Below are 22,814 nucleotides of genomic sequence, written 5' to 3'. Positions count from 1 at the left end.
ACAATCCCAATGGTCTCTCATCTACAGAATGTTGCTAGACACACATGGCTGATCCAATTATCTCTATCGACCAGTGGTCTGAACCCTATATTGTGATCCATGTGTTTAACTGAAAGGTTCATCCCTGTCTTCTGTTGACGTCAATGCGTTATGGGTTTCTAATACATTTTCAATCGGTCTCCAATCTCATATAGAATCTGCTGTATTATTCAGTTATTTACTGGTGTCCATAGCTAAATAACAGAGGATCTTCTTCCATTAGCTAATGATGAGTGATGTAAAAGTATGTTAGTAGTACTGCTACAGTATGTGACCACAGGCTATAGTACAAATACCCCGAAATACCTTAGTGGAGACTAACCAACCTCATCCCCACATTCCCTGACCGCACACAGCCGACCAGAGACGACCGTGGTTGGTGGGTGAACCCGGTGGGGCCCAACCCGTGGTGGACCACCATCATCACTGTCATCCCCGCTCTGCTCTGCACCATCCTCATCTTCATGGACCAACAGATCACCGCTGTCATCATCAACAGGAAGGAGCACAAGCTGAAGGTAGAGAACAGGGTTAGGGTTGACTAGAATTGTAATCCTGTCAATGCAAGAAGTGAATCGTACGACAGAATATTGACTGAGAAAACTAGAAGAATTACAATGTATACTATGTTATCAACTCAAAATTAAACAAATATGTGTGTATGTGTGTACGTTATGCATTGTTAAGCCATGGTATTTGTATATACAAATGTTCATATTGGTTGTTACAGTATACACCGATGAGCCAAAACATTATGACCACTGACAGGTGAAGTGAATAACATTGATTATCTTGTTCTAATGGCACCTGTCAAGGGGTGGGATATATGTGACGGCAGCTGGTGAAAGGGGGAACAAGTCGGCAACCAACCAAATATTCTGACTTATATTCCGAAAAATCACATCGTCACATATTAGGCAGCAAGTGAACAGTCAGTTGACTTGAAGTTGATGTGTTGGATGCAGGAAAAATGGGCAGGAGTAAAGACCTGAGCACCTTTGACAAGGGCCAAATTGTTATGGCCAGACGACTGGGTCAGAGCATCTCTGAAACAGGCAAGGCTTGTGGGGAGCTCCTGGTCAGCAGTGGGAGTGAGTACCTACCGACAGTGGTCCGAGGAGGGACAAACCAAAAACCTGCGACAGGGTTTTGGCCGCCCAAGGCCCATCGATGCGCGAGCATATTAGGCATAATACCAACAACATATTAGGCAGGTGGCCATAATGTTTTGCCTCATCAGTGTATAATGATAATGATAATTAGCAAATATTGTGGTTATATTTTGGTTACCTAGACAACAGTATCTACAGTATCTAAATAGCATATCTGCCCACAGACAACAGTATCTACACAGTGATATCTGCCCGGTACAGATGCTATAACAACTTGTGGTACCGTGTGCGTCCTACAGAAGGGCTGTGGGTACCACCTGGACCTGTTTGTGGTGGGGGTGATGCTGGGGGTGTGCTCCCTCATGGGCCTGCCCTGGTTCGTGGCCGCCACGGTCCTCTCCATCTCCCACGTCAACAGTCTGAAGCTGGAGTCGGAGTGCTCGGCCCCCGGGGAGCAGCCAAAGTTCCTGGGGATCAGGGAGCAACGCTTCACCGGCCTCATGATCTTCATCCTCATGGGCTGCTCTGTCTTCATGACCTCTGTACTCAAGGTGAGTTTCTGGCCTGTCTTCATGACCTCTGTACTCAAGGTGAGGTTCCAGAGGCTTAGGGTGTCATTTGCACTTCTACTGTATGCATGAGCTCAGTCACACACACACACACACACGTGTGCACGCACACACACATTCACACACAAACATGCACGCACACACACACACACACACACAGTGTTCAGACTATGAAATGAGGTTAAAATGACTTGTGTCTCTGCCTGTGTTTCCAGTTCATCCCCATGCCTGTGCTGTATGGCGTGTTCCTCTACATGGGAGCCTCCTCACTGAGGGGCATACAGGTGAGCAGACTCCACCACCTCAATGTCCCTGTGGTCAGTACTCAAGTTCTAAAAGAAAATCAGGGGGGATGGTGGATTTTATCATATGGGGACAATTTTAGCATCCCGCAGCGTCAGTGACTTCAGTGTCAGTGACTTGGTAAAAATGTCGTTGCATGTGTACGTGCCCCCTCACCCACAGTATTTTACTCAATATGCGGAAAACTAAATGTTGAAATAGCAGTAATACCACGTTCATTGATAAAATGACATAAGGGATGGAAAGAGGGGATGGCAGTTTTAGAAGGGGGATGATTTTGACAGTTTTTATTTCAGGGGGGATGCCATCCCCCCTCATCTCGAGTGCTGCCTGTGGTATGTTCTCAACAATCATGCGAGTCAGTCTAACTGCATTTTGCTTTGGTGTTCCATGTTGCAGGCCTTACCATCAGGGCCAGAACCTTAAAGCTGTAGATAGAGAATTTGGCCAATTCGGTTTCAACCCCAAAAGCCTGGGAAACAGGGACCAATTCCAGTCCATAGAATCTGTGAATGTCAGTTAGTAGCAACAACAGGACCTCCTAGAATTGACCAAACCTTTCTCTCTATGTGACTTTGTGTAATCCTGTGTTGATTATTATTGTTGTTGTTGTTGTTGTTGTTGTTGTGGTTGTGCAGTTCTTTGACCGTATAAAGCTGTTTGGGATGCCGGCCAAGCACCAGCCAGACTTCATCTACCTGCGCCACGTCCCTCTAAGGAAGGTGCATTTGTTCACCATCATCCAGCTCACCTGTCTGGCCCTGCTCTGGATCATCAAGACCTCCAAGGCTGCCATCGTCTTCCCCATGATGGTAGTATAGCCCTATACTCACATGTGGTGTGGGTGGGTGGGTGTGTGTGTGGGTGTGGGTGTGTGTGTGTGTGTGTGTGTGTGTGTGTGTGTGTGTGTGTGTGTGTGTGTTTGTGTGTGTGTGTGCCATCCTTTTTCCCGTAATGGTAACCAAATGAATGGATGTTGTTTGACAGAAGTATAATGGGTGGTGCTGCTGTTCCTCTAGGTGTTGGCTCTGGTGTTCATTCGTAAGCTGCTGGACTTCATCTTCTCCAGGAAGGAGCTGAGCTGGCTGGACGACCTGATGCCTGAGTGGAAGAAGAAGAAACTAGAAGACGCAGAGGAAGAGGTGTGTTTGAGTGCTCTTAACACTAGAACAGCCATGGGTGGGGTTATTTCACCAAGTGAGTAAAACATTTTTTTATACCTTTGCACTTGATCAAATTTCAGGACCCTCCTTTCATGACTTTTCCTAGATATGTGCGTTCTACCACCCAGTATCCTTACATTTTCAAAATCACATCAGGATAAGCTCGTATAAAGCTATTTTGCAGTTTTTTTTGTGTAGGAGGAAGGCTAATTCACAAGACGCGCTAACTAGTGGTCTTTGTGTGTAAGTAGCAGCTTCCAATTCTAATGACTATGGTCATTTGACCCCCGAGGCGGCTCTTATAGTAGGTAAAATAGGCACGGCTGTTCTTTAACCAGACAGCTACCAGTCAGGAGTGCTGTTGGGGGTGACATCAACAGAGTTGGCTAAAGCACAAAGAAGAAACTAGACCGGGGTCAAATACATGAGTCAAATACTTTCAAATACCTGAGATGCACTTGCTTAATTTTTGTTTAGTTAACAGTGTCCCTTCCTTTCTCTTCCCAAGGAGGAGCATAGTATCATTGCAGAGGAGGAGGGGATAGTTCAAGTGCCACTAGAAGGAACCTTACTCAAGTAAGTCCAGAAAATCTAATCTAACAATCCTTCCATGAACATTTGAAAATACTTTTTTCCGCACAGGAAATGTGGATGTCATGGAATATGTATCAAAGCACATTGAAGAATGACAGACTATCCTACCTTGTGTTTTGAAGGAGTGATCCCGCGACCGTCAACATTACTGACGAAATGTCCAAAGGCTCTTTCGGGAACGTGTGGAAGAGTATTAACCCCGAAAACACCAAGAAGGAACCAAGTGCGAAAAGGTTGCCAGTCTAACTGACAATTCTCACTGATAATTCTCATCTAATCTCATCTATTCATTTAGGACCTTGTTTAGTCAAATAGAGGTTACTACTCACACAAGCTCAAGGCATACTTTCTCATTCTCTGGTGTAAATGTGAATAGTAGGTTTGAATGGGAGAATAACTCCCCCTGTTTCCTTAATACGGATGCATAGGATTAACGTTTCTCTTGACTGCCTTTCTCATTCCATTCCCATCATAAGCTCCCCCTCCTAACCTCTCAGAAGTTGACATCCCAAAGGTAAGTGATTCCCAATCCCCGTTCACAGCATGGCGTGATCATGTCTTGTGGCCCATCACAATTTCTCTTCCACCAAGCGCAGTTTGTCATTGCATGTTGTAGAGATTAAAATATGAATGTGTTGGTCCATGTAATGCATGTAGTTTGAGGCTGTAGCCCAGATTTGAAACCATCAGTTGAATTATTATACAAAAGATAATTACTTAATAACTGCAATTATTGAGTCATTATTTTTTGTTTGAGTTTGTTGCCTGCTCACTGGCTGGGGAAATGTGAACACATGCACACGCACACTCGCACACACACACACACACACACACACACACACATACACACACACACACACACACACACACACACACACACACGGCATGCATAGGCACTGGCTGGGTTTCCCTCTGTGTTGGTTCAGAAGGCACTGCACTGCATGTGCAGTCTGGTTATGCATGATGGTGACTTTGCCCCCAAGGCCAGGGAGTGCATGACACTGCTGCCCCCTACAGGACCCCTGCACTATCCCTCTACCGCTTAGCAGTGGCACTGAGGGAACGTCCAGCCTAAACCTCCACAGTCAGGATGAATACATGATATATCTCTCAGCTGGCTGGCCTGAAAGTGGTCAGACTGCTGTAGCATGTGTCTCTTTATAAGTGTCTTTGATAATCAAACCAGATTGTGATATCCTTGACAGAGCAGGCTTCTGGTGCTGGCCGGTTGTGTGGTATAGGAGGTAGAGCCGCCGTCTAATGATCGCAAGGTTGGCAGATCGGCGGTTCGAGCCCCGGCTGACCACATGTCGAAGTGTCCTTGGGAACCCCAAATTGCTCCCAGTGAGCGGGCCGGCGCCTTGCATGGTAGCTTGCCACCATTGGTGTGTGAATGTGTGTGTGAATGGGTGAATTAGAGGCCGTTGTAAAGCGCTTTGGATAAAGGCGCTATATAAGTGCAGTCCATTTGGTATACGTACACTGCAGTGTGTGTGTGTCTCCTCTGGCGGTATGTCTGTGACTCACGGTCTCTCACCTCCTCTCCTGCAGCGTTTCCAGTGGTGGCGAGAGACGGCCCAAGCGGAGGAGGAAGGAGTCCAAGGACTTGGACAGGGAGACGAGTTTGTGATATGTAACTGCCTCCGTCACTGTGCTGTCAAACAAAACAAAAAAAATACAAAAACTTTTGTGCCACTCTCGACCACCTCTGTACTGTGCTGCGCCGTGCATTCTCGTCATGTAAGTCTGTGTGTGAAACTTGTGTTCATCTGTTAGAAACAGTGTTAACCTATGGAGGAACCAAGAAACATTCAATGTTCTTTTTGTATGTATATCAATATATGGTGATACAGTACCAGCAACAGAAGAGGCAAATGGAACAAGCTTACAGCACATGATACTCAGTCATGGTGTCGACTGTATACGGGCCAATCAAGCAAAACTGTTTTTAACGCTACTTTACCTTTTAATGGTATAGTTTGTATTTTGTATGTTTTTCTATTTTTTCAACAATAACTGATAGTGATCCTTTTGAGAACCAATCACAAAACAAACCTCCAGTTCATGGAAACGGCTGTAATGTAATCAAGTGTTGATAGGATATCACGAAGAAAAGCATAGGGTAGATCATTTGTCAATTATATGAACCCTCTTTGGAAATGTCTAATACAGTAGGCTAGTCTATATCAAATTGCAAACATATTTTGAAAGTGTTAAATGTACACATTTTATATTATACAGTATATAAATGTTTTGAAGTGGTCAATGCACCCTCCTATCCTGTCTTCATCATTACTATTATACAAATGATATGTTGATAGCGTTATCCAATGTGTGGAAGGCAGTATTTTCTTATGGGCTACCGATTGGGTATGCTCACATAAGCTAACATTGCAGTATATCCCTGAAGTTTTATTATGGGAACCTCTAGTGTTTTCTCAACTAAGTGGAACAGACGTTATGTCGTGTCGTAGTAAAACAGCGGTTGTAGAATGACTAGTGCTCCTCCAGCTCCTTGGAGGTGATCTAGGACACCTTGGGTTTTAACAATCAAAAGTTTGTGTTGAGTATTAGGGGTGACTATGTAGACATAGGTGTGTGTATCACCTGCATACCGTTAACTTCACCCTATCAGTTAGTCTCCGCATTGACATGTGCTGTTTCCTCGACATAGTGTTCACTGTGTTTGAACTCTAGAGGTGATGTTCCCTTCTGAACTTAACTGTATTAAAACACCTACAAAAAGGTGGATCAAACTTGACCGTGTCTCACACAGGATTGTGGTTTCACATGCAATAATACCTTTTACAAAAAGGGCAACATGTAATAAATGGTGAAGACTGAACGATGTACAGAACATAGTATATTTTATTCATAATGTCTCTAACATGTTTCTAACTTTAAATCGGTGTACAAGAAAAAAAGAAACTTTTTGTTGTTGTTGACGTCTATCCCATTGTACTGTTTTATTGATGGATATTAGTTGAGTAGAGTTTAAAAAACTAATAATGGGCCAATATCAAAATCTAATTTTGGCCACTTATGTGTGGAATTCTGCCTTAAAATGTAGTATTGATAGCTGAATACTTAGGTTAAAGAGTCAAATATGAAATAATTTGTGTAAAATATAAATTCAGATTTGTTGTTGTAAATGTGATTTGTTACTTAAAAGATAGATGGGGGAAAGCTGTGAGAACCAATAAAGTGATTCAAACACTGATCCTTCATTTAATTATAATGTTCTTATCTTTTTCATCCACTACTGATTGAGATTGTGATGCCATCATACGCCTCAATCCTGTCACATCTCTCTCTACCTTCCATAGACCTTGTGTGCTGGGGTGTTCAATAAATGCCCTCAAATACAGTTGTATACAATTTAATAGATATATTTGAACTGATCTGATGGTCTTTGAGGAAATTGAACACAAATGTACACATCACATCCCTGTTCAAATCGAGTTATCAGTGGTATTGTTTTTTTTCTTCTTCTGTGTAGTAACTCTGTATGAGTGTGTGTGTGTGTGAGTGAGGGAGTTTGTGCATGTGAGTTCGCCTCTGTAGCGTGTGTGAGGCCGAGTCTTATTCCTGGGCCTTGATGATGTCGGGGTCCTCCAACCGAGGGACGATGAAGAGGCTGGAGTCTACTGTGGCGGCGGTGCCCAGGTCCAGCACCATACCCATCAGGGTGTAGCGGGTACTGGCCAGCTCCTTCGGCTCCATCCCTCTAGCCTTCTCCCAGGAGGGCATGTGGACCGTGCAGGCGTACCAGTCACGGGTGCTCTGTCCCCCGAACCACGAGCTCTGAAGGGTGAAGGGAAGAAAAAAAACATAATTTGTGTCAGACAATTAGAACAGCTAGAATTTTGACTCATAAAAGAACACCGTCTAATGTAATGGGAGGAGGGGTGTCCAGGACCTCATTCTGCCTGATCCAACTCTCCTCCAGCTTGTTGCCGTGCTGCTCACACAGATCCAGGGCCTTCTTCAGGATGGCTTTGGCCAGAACCTCATTGCCAACCAGGAAGTACAAATAGGCTGTCAGGTGGAACACTCTGGGCTGGGACATCTTGTTGGTGGAGTACTTCAGCCTGAACTCATTGAAGAACTACAATATAAATACAGACAGAAATAAACACATGGTCGTGAAGTCATGCAATGAATGGTAACCAAACTACTGTATGTGAGGAAGATTAGCTTCAACCTAAATGCGAGAGCAGCAGAACAGGACACATGCTATTCTGGTTGATGTCGATGGTTAGGGCAGTGCTTCAGTCAGATACTATTGTTGACTATTGTTGTAGTAACTCAGTGTAGATGATGAGCTTTTGGAAAGTCCCCCCCAAAATATTTCAGAATAAAAGCCCCCCCCCAAAATATTTCTGAATAAAAGTCCCCAAAATATTTCTGAATAAAAGTCCCCAAAAAATATTTCTGAATAAAAGTCCCCCCCAAAATATTTCTGAATAAAAGTCTGAAAATGTTTTATTTCAGAATAAAAGCCCCCCCCAAAAAAATTCAGAATAAAAGTCCCCCCCCAAAAAAATTCTGAATAAAAGTCCCCAAAAGAAAACATATTTTAATAAGTAAAATGGATAGTTTAATATTATCAGTATGTATAGCATAATGATACTGCTGGCTGCTCTGTAGCCTCTTTTCTAAATAGGACATGGACATCAGTCTTCACATAGATACAATAGATATCTATAGTCCTTCCTTAAACATTTTAACTCCAGCTTTCTGGGCAGTTCGGGCTTTTTGCACTTTATTTTGTATGATGGCAGTCACACATGGACAAGTGGCAGTCAGTGTTTGTGTATGTTAGAGACGAGTAAGAAAGATGTAGGCTAGGCCTAATTTATTGTTTGTTTCATTGTTCACAACCAGCAACAAAAAAGTGAATGAATAAAAAACATAATTCCTGCTTTTTGCCTTTATAATGGTATTTTTTCTTCAGTTAACACAGATATTGTGATGTGTCGTTGATGCCTTGTCTTACAATGTATCGAATATCGCATCGCTATATCGTGATACCATCGGTATCGGGGCGCAAAATATCATACGGTTATTGTATCGTGAGTTACCCACCCCTAATGTGAACTGTGACCCGGCATTAAACATGTGGCTCACCTGTACAGAGAGGGCACGGAGGGTGTAATTGGCCCTGTCTGAATACTCTGAAATAGCACTTATCATTTCACTGATCTGAAATGACTACTGATTGACAGGTTACATTTCTGCCACATTGCTTTTACCCGTCCATGCTACAAATAAGTTAATAGTTGGAACCAATTCTCATCTACTATTAAATATAATGATTGATGTAATATCGCTAATGAACAGTTTTTTAAGAAACGTGTGTTCTGTAGCGATTTACACACAATCAACAGGCAACAGATCTTAGTTAGAACTTAGAAGTATGTTGTGAGAGAAATCTATGCGCCGCACAGCCGGCAACGGTAGGCAGGGCAAGTAAAAATGTAGATGGGGAAAGTAGATTTGAGAAGTAGGAAAAAACCTTAACTTCGAACCCTGGATATGTTTAGTAGGTGGTCAGGCTGTGCTTGTGTAAGATGTCTGTCTTGTCTGTGTGTGTGTGTGTGTGTGTGTGTGTGTGTGTGTGTGTGTGTGTGTGTGTGTGTGTGTGTGTGTGTGTGTGTGAGAGAGAGAGAGAGAAACAGACCTTGTGCGTGTTCTGGTAGATAGTCACAACGTGTTTGTTCTGCTCGACTAGGGCTTTCTTGAAGAGCAGGACTTTACACTCCAGAAACATGAGAATGCCGTTGATGGAGTGGATGGACAAGGGCCCCTGGTTGGTCACATTATACGCCTTCGTGTAGAAGAAACACACCTTCTCCCACTCACACAGTCGCGCATACCTGCACACACGTGTTATCAAACTCATATAACTGTGCATATAGTCTACTAGCTATCTAGTTTATGAGCAGCTTCACAAAATAAAGGACTCTATTTTCAGCTGGCGCAAAACAGACAGGTGAAATGACCACAGCGCTGTATTGCCTTGATTATAGCACTGTTTTCCCCCCCGACTGCTTTTTAAGCCATTCAAACAAGCCCAAAGTGTTAGCCAGGGTTCCCACACCTTCTGAAACATCAAATTCAAGCACCTTTCAAGGACTTTCAAGACCCAATTCCCTCAAATTCAAGGACCCAACATGGCATAGTTTGAGACAGACCTAGATGAGAATGTATATAATAGGAACTATCCGCTCACAGACAACAATTAAAAAGAGAGGCTTGAATGTGTGAACACTAGATGGTCTCTTGCCTTCTCTATCACAGCAAAACAATATATTGTGAAATATGTGTAAAGTTAAGCAATACAGAGACTTATTTACTAGTTGACGAGCTAAGTAAAAAAATATGAATATATAATATATACGGTATAGATTTTTTTTTAGAGAGAGAGAGAGGGGAATTCAAGCACTTTCAATGACCCATGTCTATTTTCAAAAACTTTTAAGACCTTTTTTTCTCAAATTCAAACTTTCAAGGATTTCAAGGACTCGTGGGAGCCCTGGTTAGCGGTTATGCTATGGTTAGCTCTCGTAGAGAGGTCACCCAGACCACTGACCAGACAGCCAGGGCCGAGTAGAGGTTCACCATCAGACTCTTGTCTGCCACCAGGTTGGGGTCTGACTGGGACTCTTCTACGAAAGTGTAGCACTCCTCAAACGGCCTGAAGGCAAACCCTGAAACACACGCCATGTACAGTATGTACGTTCACAGTGTAGCAGCTGTTGAAAAAGCTCTGATCTATTCTATCGCATTCTATTCTGTTCTACTCTACTTGCCTACCTGCATACAGCAGAAGGTCCAAACAGGCAGCATAGAACCAGCCTTTAGCAGTGCTGATGCACATCCTGTTGCCCAGGTTCTCCAGACTCAGCATGAGCTCTACACACTCCCTATACCTGGTTATATTAAGAGAACAGATGGGTCACTTTACAGTCATACAGTAGATAACTGTATCAGGGGAGGTAGAACTCAGAGGACGGGCTCATTGTAATGAAAGGAAAGAAACTAGGAATGTGTGTTTGATTCCATTTTCAGTTTTCTGTTCCATGCATTACAATGAGGCCGTCCTCTGATTACTACCTCCAGCAGCCCCCCCCATAGCTGTATAGAACATACATAGAGTACCTTTATCACATCCTCAATTTATGAAAAGTAATCTAGTGTGAATGTGATGGTGTAGACCAGAGGTGTGGTCATGGTCAGTGGAGCGGAGGGGAAACACACCTTTGCATGAGCAGCAGGGGAGTGTGGAGGACAGCGACCACCGACATGTCCAGTCCAGGACGGTTGGTCAGCATTCTGATTTTCTGGGCCCGGAAACCTTAGAAACCAAATGTGCCATCAGCACTGAGATATATCTACCCCTTTCTCTCTCTCTCTCTCTGTCTGTCTCTCTCTCTCTCGCTCTCTCTCACACACACGCACACGCACATGCACACACACACACACACACACAAAGTCACACTCTGTTTCTCACACATACACTTGTCAAAATATATACAGAAATACCACAGACATGGCTCATTAATTGAGAAAACTCACACGAAAACACACTCACTCGCTCGCACACACACACACACACACACACACACACACACACACACACACACACACACACACACACACACACACACACTCCTTCGTCCTCTCACCGAACTGGATGGACTGGAGCAGGTCTCCGGAGCAGAGTTTGACGATAGAGAGGGTTCGTACGAAGTGACACACCAGGGTCAGGCCCTCAGTGCTGTCACACAGCTCAGCACACGCGTCACACAGCATACGCTCGTAGCGCTGACACTGGCCCTCCAGACCCTGGATCTGACAGAAGTGAAAGTAGTCGATGGAGGAGAAGATGACCTGGAAATCACAAAGAAGACGAAGGAAGGAGAAGTCGGTGAGATGTGCCATCTCAGAGCGGTGTGGTGTGATTAGGCATGTGTGTATGGGTGTCGGTCGCTATTTTATCCCTCTTTTACCCTCTCTGTTTCTACACCTGGTTGAATGGAATGCCCTGTATTACACTGTTGGCCTCCCTCTGTCTTCCTTTCCCACCTTTCTCCTTTTCTTTTCCCCTCCATCCAGCCATCTCTCCTTCTGCTTCACCCACTCTCTCTCTCTCTCTCTCTCTCTCTCTCTCTCTCTCTCTCTCTCTCTCTCTCTCTCTCTCTCAACAGTGTTTGTATTGAGATGTTCATGTACAGTCAAACCTCTGGAGAGCCCTATTCTCTGGTCAAGCACCTTGTAGTTGTCTGTGCTGCACATGGCAGTGTTCATCTCCATGGTGAGGGCCAGGGATGCGTTGAGCATGTTCTTGGGTGCCCTCCTCATGCAGCCGATCTGCCACATGTGGGACAGGCAGCAGATCTGCTCCTGCAGGAAAGCCTGCTTCTTCTCCCTTGGGGTTGAACAAACGGATAGCAATACAAGAGGTGCTACAGCTGGAGGGTCTACACTCTACTGGGCAGACCCCAACTGTACTGGGCTGTTTTGGGGTATATTTGAATTAGTTATTTTTTTCCCTCTGCATCACGGTTAGTCTGAACCAGGCCAGCTCATTTCCGCTCGGTTCAGAGAATGACGGGTATTGCTGTCTTAACAGTGTTTCGTCATTCCTCAACAATCAAATGTGACACGTTCTAATGCTTTGGTCGTCATGTCGGGATCCGATGTAATGATCTGACTTTTTTCAAAAAGATTTAATACATATCCGCATTGTTGAAAATCAACGACACATCGCTAGTAAACTAACAAAGCTTGTTTTGTAAGCCTGCTAACAATGTAAAGTAGTGTTATAGTTAACTAGGTAGCAGTGGGGATTACTCACCGAATCCATTTCGTTGCAGTATTTTGGCTTGACTAGCGAGTTTGTGTTGTGATTCTCAACAACGTTGAAACATAGTTCCGTGTTTCAAAAGAAAAGTCCGGACATTTTCATTGGTTGCCGACATGCGGACCAAATGATCAGACTGTGTCACAAATGATCACAGGTACATTTATTCATAATAAAGTATCATAATTGAATACTGATAATAATGATCCATGTTTAGTTTGAACGTGATGACCACAGCATAGCATTACACACATTCATCAGCTACTCTTCTGCAAGAAAAGAGAAGTTAACAGTTTTACATCAGTGTTGCAACATACCCAGGGTTACCACAGGTCTTAGACCTGTAGCGGAGACTCTTTATCTTCTCACAGACGTACTTCAGGGACGTGGCCACGCGGTTCTTGGGGAGGCGCCTGTTCAGACGCTTCAGGGCACTCAGGAACATGGTCTCTGCCTCCTGGATCTGGCCAGTGTTGTACAACAGCTATGGACAACAAACTGATGTCAGGAGGAGTAGGGTTGTCCTGCAAAAACATGTTTTTCCGACTCAAATCTATTAGGCAGAAAAGGAGGGTTGTTTTGAGTGACAGCAGAATGTTTAGGAGGGCGGAGACTTGCTGCCAACTTCCTTCCCCACTTTTGACTTCCTAACCCTAACTCTAACCCTTCTTTCACCTAGGGAGCATTTTTAAGCCATGCGTCATCCATGTGCTATACGTCTTTCTAGGTGGTGGATGGAAATTATTTCAACTTAATGATCATTAAACTACAGGAAAACCAGGTTTGACTGAGAAATTCTTCCTAGATTACCTCTCCTGTGAGGCGAAAAAAACAGGCTCTCTCAAATTTGTTGATTTTCACTTTGACGTCTGCAGTCTCAAAGGCTGGCTTGCCTGCTTTCAGATTGTCCAGTATGATTTTGGCCTCGTTTAAATAGGATAGGGCCTGCAAAAGACAAAAATAGTGGATTAAACAACACACACACACACACACACACACACACACACACACACACACACACACACACACACACACACACACACACACACAGACCTTGAGATGGTTTGAAAGGTAGGCTGAGGCTGCTGCTGTTTCCAGCAGGTAGTAGAAGGTTCTGGGCACGTCTCCCACTCCCATGAAGTGGCGCACCATGGGGGACAGAACACAGTCCACCAGCGGGGCACAGCGGCATGTCGTACTCCTGAACACCGAGGCCTTGTACTCATCCACCATGGTGTCCAGCTTCTCCAGGAAGCCGTTCTCCTCACTGACACACACAGACACAGACACAGACGCACGCACGGACGCACACACCCACACCCACACCCACACCCACACCCACACCCACACCCACACACACACACACACACACACACACACACACACACACACACACACACACACACCTAATGTTATGGATCCAGTCCACTTCTTCTACTGGCCAGCTGAACAGTGAACAGGAGTGTAGCTACTAGTTTAAAATCTTACCTGTTAGAGGGCAGGGGGTGCACCCGGTTCACTGGCATGTTTACTGGAAGAAAAAAGAGGCGCCCATATAGCCCATTAGTCAGTGTGTGTGTGTGTGTGTGTGTGCATGTGGCGCGCACTTGCATGTGTGCATTTGGTGTGTATGATCCAGAGAGAATAAAAAAAAAAAAAACTAAGCAGACTGCTGACTCACACTTTTGGATCCCCACGGCAGTATGACCCAAGAACAGCGCCTCTCCAGACTCCTGCGTGTTGAGGTTGCTGGGGTGCAGGGTGACGTCGTTGTTGCCTATGGCCGCTTTGTGGCCGAAGATGAACTCGCTGATGCCGCAGTCCCTGCAGCGGTGGGCCTGCCTCAGGAGGTAGTCGGCACACTTCTGGTGGATCTCCCTCTTCTGCTCCTTCAGCCACAGGTCGTAGGCCGTCTCCTTGACGAGGGCTGTGCAGAAACGCATCACTTTACAGCGCCACACGCCCTCTGCCGAGGCCAGGCGAGCCACCTCTGAGGGAAAAAGAGGGGGAGAGGTAGAGAGAGAGAACGAGATGAGGGGAGGAGGACAGGTTGTAGCAGTTTCACGAACTGTGGGGAAAATAAATCAAAAAAATCTAATGAAATCAAATCAAATTATATATATTTGATAGAAATATCAAAGGGAGGCATTATAGAACGTGCTGCATTCTAGAATGTGAGGAGTGACGTTTGGTAGAGAGAGGGAGTGAAAAACATCAAATAACATTGCGTTGCGTCGGGGACCAAAACAAAAACAGTCAAGACCCTTGCTGGTCTGTTCCCGAGCCGACCTCCCCCTGACCTTTACGGACGTCGTCTTGGCTGTCCTGGTCGGCGCAGAAGCAGCCGAGGGCGCCGCAGCGCTCCGAGTCCTTGGGGGACTGCTTGTCGAACCTGTTGGGCTTGGAGCCGCACTCCAGGGTGCCGGACTTGAAGAGCGAGACCAGGGACAGGTTGAGCTTCTGCCCCGTGGCCTCCGGCAGGATGTTGGTCAGCATCTGAGTGGTGAAGGTGTGGCCGATGATAGCAGCGCACTTCACCAACATCTGCTCAGCTGGCTGCAGGTGGTCCAGGTAGGCCAGAGCCATGCCTGAACAGAAATATCAATGTTAATCTTAATGCAATCATGAATACAATGATACACTTAGTTTAAATGATCAACTTCATTTTTATAACACTTCATGATATGAATACCGCCCAAACTTAATACACTACTGTATACTCTACTGTGTGTTAAATATACAGTATATATGTGAAAAATATACAGAGACTGTATATCAGCAAGTTAATGTAGCTGCTTGACAACAGTGCTATGTACCGTGTTGCACATGTACGTGATGAGCCGTTGCTATGGATTAGGGGTGATATGTTAAGGTGTGATTATGTGTTTGTAGGCGGGAATGTGGGACGTTTACCTTTCAATGTCAGAGGGATGGGGATTTCATGGAACTTGGCAGCTTCCCCCACGATGCAGACGAAAAGGCGGTCGAGACAACGGGATTTGTCCAGGGACGTGACCTTGCGGGATTTCACCATGGATGTCTTGGGTGGCCCTGCAGTTACATAAGATTAAAGAATGTTCTTCTAATGATTACTTATACGGTACCTCAGATGAGAGAGAGAAGGAAGGGGGGGGGGGTGAGAGGTAGAGAGAGAGAGAGAGAGAGAGAGTGAGAGTGGGAGGAGAGAGAAGGGGGAGAGAGTGTGTTAGGCTGAGAGTGTTAGTGAGAAAGAGAGTGTTAGAGAGAGAGAAAGACAGACAGAGAGTGTGTGAGTGAGAGGGAGAGAGAGAAAGAAAAAGAGAGAGAGCGAGAGAGAGGGGGAGTGTTAGAGTGTCTCTCTCTCTTTCTCTTTCGCTCTCTCTCTCTCTCTCTCATCAAACCAACTGTGCTTCCCACATTTCATCTCAGAGTTGCCAGGTGTAGATCAGCCATTAGATCTAGGTCATACCCAGTGCAGTCCTGATGTCCTCCTCTTGCCACACTTGGCTAGGTTTGGAGCGGTGGACCACCAGGGTAGGCTCAGGGAACAGGATATCAATGTCTTTACACTCCTCCTCCTCCAGCTCCTCAATCTCTATCAGTTTGCCCAGGTACAGGCTCTTGAGGAGCTCCTCACAGTAGTATGGGACCCCATGGCTTCTCTCCACCAGGAACCTACAACCACATACAGTACTTTCAGGTTCACCATGGACATATACTGTATCTCTACTGTTCACAAGCACTGATTTCAGCCACAGTCTGTCAACAATGTAAAATGTAAAAAAATAAAATAAAAAAAAGGTGTGTGACTGTGGGTGTGATTATATACTAGTGTATGTGTGGTGTGTGTGTTTACATATGCGTGTGTGTGAGTGTAGCGCCCATAGACATGATCATAGAGTCTAGGTAGGTCCCTGGTTGTGCCTATCATATCCACTAAGAACCATCATATCCTACAGTAACACCTTTCATAGTTTGGACAGGAAGTCTACTGCCAGCCCAAGAAGTCCTTATTTGGGCATGTCATAAAAAAAGCCTCGATATGTTATCAGAACATGGCCTTCCCATGAGCTATCCTGAAAGTACAGACTGAAAGCATGTATTGGACCGGTGTGTGTGTGTGTGTGTGTGTGTGTGTGTGTGTGTGTGTGTGTGTGTGTGTGTGTGTGTGTGTGTGTGTGTGTGTGAGTGAGTGTGTGTGTGTGTGTGTGTGTGTGTGTGTGTGTGTGAGTGTGTGTGTGTGTGTGTGTGTGTGTGTGTGTGTGTGAGTGTGTGTGTGTGTGTACATACAACTCCACCTGGCTGGGTATGCGCACCACCCCCAGGATCTGGCAGGCCAGCTGGGCGATGACGGAGGGCTCCAGGCAGGGCAGTTTGAAGTAGATAGTCTGGGGGTCGTCGATGATCCGGCTGAGCTCTGGGAAGGGTCCACTCTTGTTGGAATGGGGGAGTAGGGCCATAAACACCAGCAGTTGGACCCTCTCACACACCTCCAGCAGGAAGCACCATGAGGCCTGGTCGACGTAGTGGGCCTGATCCAACACGTACACACACGGTTCCTCCTCTGCAAACTGGCACACACACACACGCATACGCGCGCACACGTACACGCACGCACACACGCACACACACACACACACACACACACACACACACACACACACGTACACGCACGCACACGCACACACACACACACACACGCACACGCACACGCACACGCACACGCACACGCACACGCACACGCACACGCACGCGCACGCACACGCACACGCACACGCACACGCACACACACACACACACACACACACACACACACACAGACATAATTGTGAGATATTGAAATGACCATCCACAGAGACAAAATAAAGGTATCCTTGTAGGCATTTCAAAATAGCAAAAACAAAATGTATGCAAGCATTACCTGAAGCATTTATATGAAAGTCCCATTATTTTTATCCTATTGCTCTGATGAAATTGTATTTTGTCTATTTTTGTTGTTGATCTGGTGTTGTTTTATTGTGTAATTGTGCTGTTTGTTTTAACTGTTGAAACTTTATGTTTTTAAGCTGCTGTCTTGGTCAGGCTTCCTTTGAAAAAGAGATCATTGTATCTCAATGGGACCGACCCTGGTTAAATAAAGGCTAAAAAAACAAAAAACAAAACAAAACAAAAAACACACCGTACCTTGCAAAACAACTGCAAACAGAAGTTTCTTGTCTCCACGCTTTTCGTTTGACTGTCCATGAGTGACACACTTTCAGAAAGTTGAAACTAAAAAAGAAAAGAGACATTCATTGTCGATTACACATAAATACTTTACCTCCTGTATATGGCGACCCTACCTACCTTGACCAATAGGATATCGTTGAGAAGGCAGAGGTTCTGCCTCATGTCGGGGTCTTCAATCTTGGAGAGGATTGCTTTCTCTCTCTCAGCATAGCTCTTACAGTCCTGCACTGACAGTAAGATAGCCAGCAGAGTCTGGAGAGCATAGTGGGACTGCTTGATGTCAGTCTTGGCAAGTTCAAATGAGATCACTCTGAAAAGAAAATATAACATAGAAGTACTGCTTTTGCTAAATTTCAGGAATACCTGAATTGAATTTGTGAATCCAAATGGATAAGCAATTCAAAATCTTATTGAATCTTAATTCAAAAAGTTCAATGTATATCTTGCATTGACTGGGGTCGCAATTTAGCAGCTACTGCCCAGGAACGACCAAATTCATATGGATACTATATCATATAAATCCCAGAGTACTGGTACTTAGTGCATTAACTAATACTGACCTCATACCATCCTTTGCTGATCGGTAAACAACCTCGGCTAACACGCGGCTTTTGCCGTAGCCAATGGGTCCCTCGTAAATCACAAAATTGTTGTAATCCCTGTGCCCAGCAGCCCTAGCCTCCAGAAACCCATTCAATGCCTCGGAGTAAACTTCCATCTCTTTCTCTCGACCTGACAGAGTGAGCATTCCACCACAATGTCATCATGTATGCTAATGTGATCTTGTAACATAAAGGTCATTCTTTAGCTTATCGAGTGCTGATGCACTCTCTACCAAACTTGATAGGCAGGAATGGGATTGTCATGCGAATTTTTTTTTTTTGGGTGAAATCATCAGAAATTCCTGATCGAAGGATTAACAGAAAAAAGTACATCTCTGATCGGAATCTGATCATGATTTTGAGGTTCGAATATATGGAAAAACTCACCTAAAAGTGGATACCCCTCCTCTCGCACCACGGACATAGGTGCTTTACCCACATTTCTGGAGAGGACATGTCAATAAAAGGAGGGAAAAGTTTTGAGGGAGTGTGCAATTGGCATGCTGACTGCAGGAATGTCCACCAGAGCTGTTGTAGGTGAATTGAATGTTAATTTCTCATGTCTCTCCAAAGGCGTTTCCAATTCCAATTCCAATTCTCGGAAACGCCTTTGGAGACAGCTTATGGTAGAGAAATTAACATTCAATTCACGGGCAACAGCTCTGGTGGACATTCCTGCCAATTGCAATTTTTCATGGAGTGATTTTCAATTCACTGAATTGACTGATTTGAGCCCAACCCTGCTCCAATTACATCTTATGTTTGCGGGCCATGAACCGGTACACGGGTCCAGGGCTCTGGACGCCCTTCATGGCTTTCTTGGGCAGCTCGTCGAAGTAGAAGGAAGGCAGCTTGGAGTAGTAGCAGGTCTCGTTGTCGCACGACACCACCCCTGGGTAGTGCATCATCAGACGAGCTGCCAGGTTCACCTTCCTGCCAATCACTGGAAGGACACACACACGCACACGCACACGCACACACACACGCACACACACACGCACACACACACGCACACACACACACACACACACACACACACACACACACACACACACACACACACACTCCTGTGTCTGTAGGACGATCAGTGAGTGAACTGTTCTGGAGATGGTTGTGGATGGGGGAAGTGTGTGTGGTGGGGGGAGGGGGCTGTACCTGTGTACTCATGCCTTACAGGATGTCCTACCACACCACAGAACACTGGACCTGTGGTCACTCCAACAGACACCGTCCTGTTGCATAACAGGACAAAGTGGAATCACCATCCCCATCAACGATTTCAAGTGACCCTTCGCTTATGATTCATTCTGTTCAAACAAGCTTTGTTGTTGGTGTTCTATCCTCCATCGCAAAAGAACAACAACAAAACTGGTGCATTGTTAGTATAATGGTCCTTAGTATGCGTGAAGCATCCTCGGTAAATGTGTTAGTGGCTGCAGCATTTTTACTTCATCTGATTACTAAACAGTCTCACAAGCCTCTCCTGGCAGACTATGAAGACCAAAGCATCCTTACTTCAGGCTGCGTATTTCTTCCAGGCAGAACTCATATATTTCGTAGGCTGCTTGTAAGGCGTGGTAACTCTCATCCACCCGCTTGTCCCCAGGGAGCCCAAACAGACAGAGGAAAGTGCAGCCCTGCAACAAGCAACACAGAATAGGAGTGTTTCAAATCGGCCAGGTTAAAAAGGTGAAAACGTTTTCACTTTTGATTCTCCTGCTGAATGAGTGCACCCACTCACCAAAATAAACAGTGCCCACTCATTTGTGCAAAAACAAAGCTGTATTTTTCTTTTGTTTGCTTGTTTCTGGTTGATTGAATTCGTAGTTTGTGTCATTACCACTTTCTGGATTGCACCTTTAATGAACTCACCGAAAAATAAGAATAAAAATGAAATCTTTATGAGATGTCCCAGGACTGCTCGGAATCGTGTCAGAATGAGAGTGCTCACCTTGTCAAACATGAAGACTTTGTTGACCCTCCCATGGTGCCTGAGCACTTGGCGTCCGATGCCGATGGCTGCCCTGTGGATGGCAGTGCACTGGTCCTGGTCGCTCTCCCCTCCCTTGAACTGGAGGTTGACAAACACAATGGTGGCCGGCCTCATCTCTGACAGGTACTCCAGAGGCTGGTCGTCATCGATCTGTCAAGAACACATGTCACTCAGAAAACTACGGAACATTTCACTCAGAAAACGACTGAATGGTCTATTCCCCATATAGTGCACTACTTTCGAGACTCACTTTGTGTCTCTGGTCTAAACGAGTGCCAAGAAAGTGCACTCAATAATCTAGTGCACTCAAAGGAGGGAAAATAGGAGATGGCGAAATAGGTGTACTCATTTTTGAACATGACACGATAGTACGGTAACAACTCTGCTATTGTAAAAACACTGATTTCAAGTAAGGCCCTTACCTTTTGCAGAACAGTATTCATGATGTATTTCCGAAGACATTTCTCCAGCTCATCGTTTGGCATTAGTCGAGATGCTTTTCTCACACAATCTGAATCTGTAGACCAAAGGGACTGGTTAGGATGGTCTAGCATCAATAGCCATAGGTGGATCATGCCAACTCTCTTTACAGCTCTGTACTGTACTCTGTACTGTAGGCCTACCTGTTGTCATGCGTTCATGCTCCACATTCTCTCCCACTGAATCGATGTACTTCTCAACAGAAAAACTTGGCTCCCGCTTGATGTATCGCACCTGCATTGAATCACATCCATTCACAAACAGTCAACACTTTGCAACAAGACAGTGTCCTTGAAACTGTAACTATATTACTGTATCAAACTCTGGAATGGACACACCTTCACAGCCCTCTCATTCTCTATAGGGTCAATGACGATATTGTCCCTGTCACACAGTTCCCAGGCATTAGGTGACAAGATTATGGCACTGGCGACAGCCAATCCCTCTGCCAGTCGCACCTCATCAACCGCTCGGCCAATCACAACATAGTACTGGCTGACCTCATCTCCTACAATCACTTTGGACAGCTTTCCTGCAGATATACCTAAACAAGACATTGGAAGAAATTGGATAAAAAACGTGGTCGCCAGAATTGGAAAAACATGGGCCCTATGTGTGAAACTCAAACAAGCACCAATTTTGACTCTTAGCTGACAGCCCACTTCAGTCTCTCGGATGCCACACTGGTCTTGGATGTTGAGACTGCATTTGACAACCAGGGAGATGACATCACTGAGCTGCATTCGCTCAACCGTCCAAAGAGCCAAAATGGCATCTCCTGTAATAAAAAACGATTGCAGATAAGCAGGCCTACTCTAATGAATGTAGATGTGGTGCAAAGAAAAGGGAAATTGTACCTGCATAATTCAGAATGTCCCCTCCAGCAGCAAGGATGTCTGTAATACAGATGCCGAATTACGTTCTAATATTAGAATATGACTGAGAATGTTTTATAAATGCCTCATGTATATAATAGAACTGTTTTAACTTGTCATATCCCAAAATGTATGTGTAAACAAACAATGTAGGCTATAACTTTGATATAAATTATAATTTCAATATCATTCATGGACTGTTAGGCCTAGTCCTCAAGCTCTGTAGGCTATGAATCTGAGAGTAGTAAACGTCCCCCAGACCCATCTCTCTCAACTTCAGGCCAAAGCAAGTAACATAGTACGGGCAGCTGAAAAACGGGTGCACTGGGTGGAACAAAAGACTGATCGATTTGACAGTGTTGCTTGTCCCGTATGAACTTCGTTTGATTCAATGCGGTCTAGAAGTCAAGAGAAAGGAACTTACGACTAACTATTTCCCCAATGTATGTGTTTAGTGTGCGTGTCAACTCGTCGGCTCCATAACCCTTCTTGCTACTGAGACTGAATTTCTCCGTCAGATTGGTGAAGCCTAAAAACAGAAGAAATATATCAGCTAAACTTCAGAACATGTATAATGGAATGGCTTGCTAGCTAGCTATTGTTGTTAGCTCAACTTGCCTGAAACGTCGGCGAAGAGAAGCACACCATGGAAGCGCTCTTCGTACGGTATGTCTCGGAGGGTACTGTACACCACAAGATCAGGGACATGGGCAGCTATACTACCTATCTTATACGAGCCCCTTAACTGTCCTTTTTTTCTACCCATTTTAGCTGTGTTTTCGGAGCACCGTGTTTTATTCGGCTGGATGGATTTGCGGTTGGAAATGCCGTTTTTTCTTGCATGAACATTCTAATCTACAGAATGTGGATATGTCCGGTAAACAGGGTTGCCAGATGGGGCGGGTTACCGCCGAATGGGCTACTGGATTTAGCGGTTATGGACTGACTGGTTAGGCTGAACATTGTCAATCCCATCTGGCAACCCTGCCGGTAAAGCGACTGCAGGT

General features: G+C 45.0%; 2 protein-coding genes across 2 annotated transcripts in view; one reads left to right on the top strand and one right to left on the bottom strand.

The window, feature by feature from the left end:
* Nucleotides 1-5,410, top strand: part of slc4a10a (solute carrier family 4 member 10a) — a gene marked incomplete at both ends in the record, with an annotated part of 37,076 nt that extends 31,666 nt beyond the window's left edge. Inside the window, 8 exons of the mRNA XM_080526361.1 lie at nt 396-557; nt 1,451-1,702; nt 1,936-2,004; nt 2,662-2,835; nt 3,043-3,165; nt 3,695-3,762; nt 3,906-4,013; nt 5,341-5,410. Coding sequence (XP_080382487.1) covers nt 396-557; nt 1,451-1,702; nt 1,936-2,004; nt 2,662-2,835; nt 3,043-3,165; nt 3,695-3,762; nt 3,906-4,013; nt 5,341-5,410 — 1,026 coding nt within the window. The remainder of the gene's footprint in view (nt 1-395; nt 558-1,450; nt 1,703-1,935; nt 2,005-2,661; nt 2,836-3,042; nt 3,166-3,694; nt 3,763-3,905; nt 4,014-5,340) is intronic.
* Nucleotides 5,411-7,362: 1,952 nt separating this feature from the next.
* LOC308154162 (adenylate cyclase type 10-like) lies at nt 7,363-22,573 on the bottom strand (the record flags this gene model as incomplete). The annotated part of the gene is made up of 29 exons (XM_080527337.1): nt 7,363-7,584; nt 7,700-7,888; nt 9,464-9,659; nt 10,376-10,493; nt 10,600-10,715; nt 11,044-11,140; nt 11,472-11,676; nt 12,058-12,214; nt 12,967-13,133; nt 13,703-13,916; nt 14,138-14,180; nt 14,331-14,639; nt 14,950-15,237; nt 15,563-15,700; nt 16,098-16,303; nt 16,919-17,160; nt 17,975-18,167; nt 18,418-18,589; nt 18,847-18,902; nt 19,213-19,402; nt 19,615-19,691; nt 19,975-20,096; nt 20,411-20,602; nt 20,875-20,969; nt 21,076-21,166; nt 21,271-21,476; nt 21,567-21,710; nt 22,232-22,336; nt 22,426-22,573. The coding sequence occupies 29 exons, from the start codon at nt 22,571-22,573 to the stop codon at nt 7,363-7,365; spliced, it is 4,698 nt and encodes a 1,565-aa protein (XP_080383463.1).
* Between the last annotated feature and the right edge of the window lie 241 nt (nt 22,574-22,814).

This window comes from Nansenia antarctica, assembly GCF_963989245.1.
Source record: "Nansenia antarctica genome assembly, chromosome: 3".
Classification (NCBI taxonomy): Eukaryota; Metazoa; Chordata; class Actinopteri; order Argentiniformes; family Microstomatidae; genus Nansenia; species Nansenia antarctica.
The sequence above is the reverse complement of the archived record's forward strand: the minus strand, read 5'-3'. Positions and strand labels throughout refer to the sequence as shown.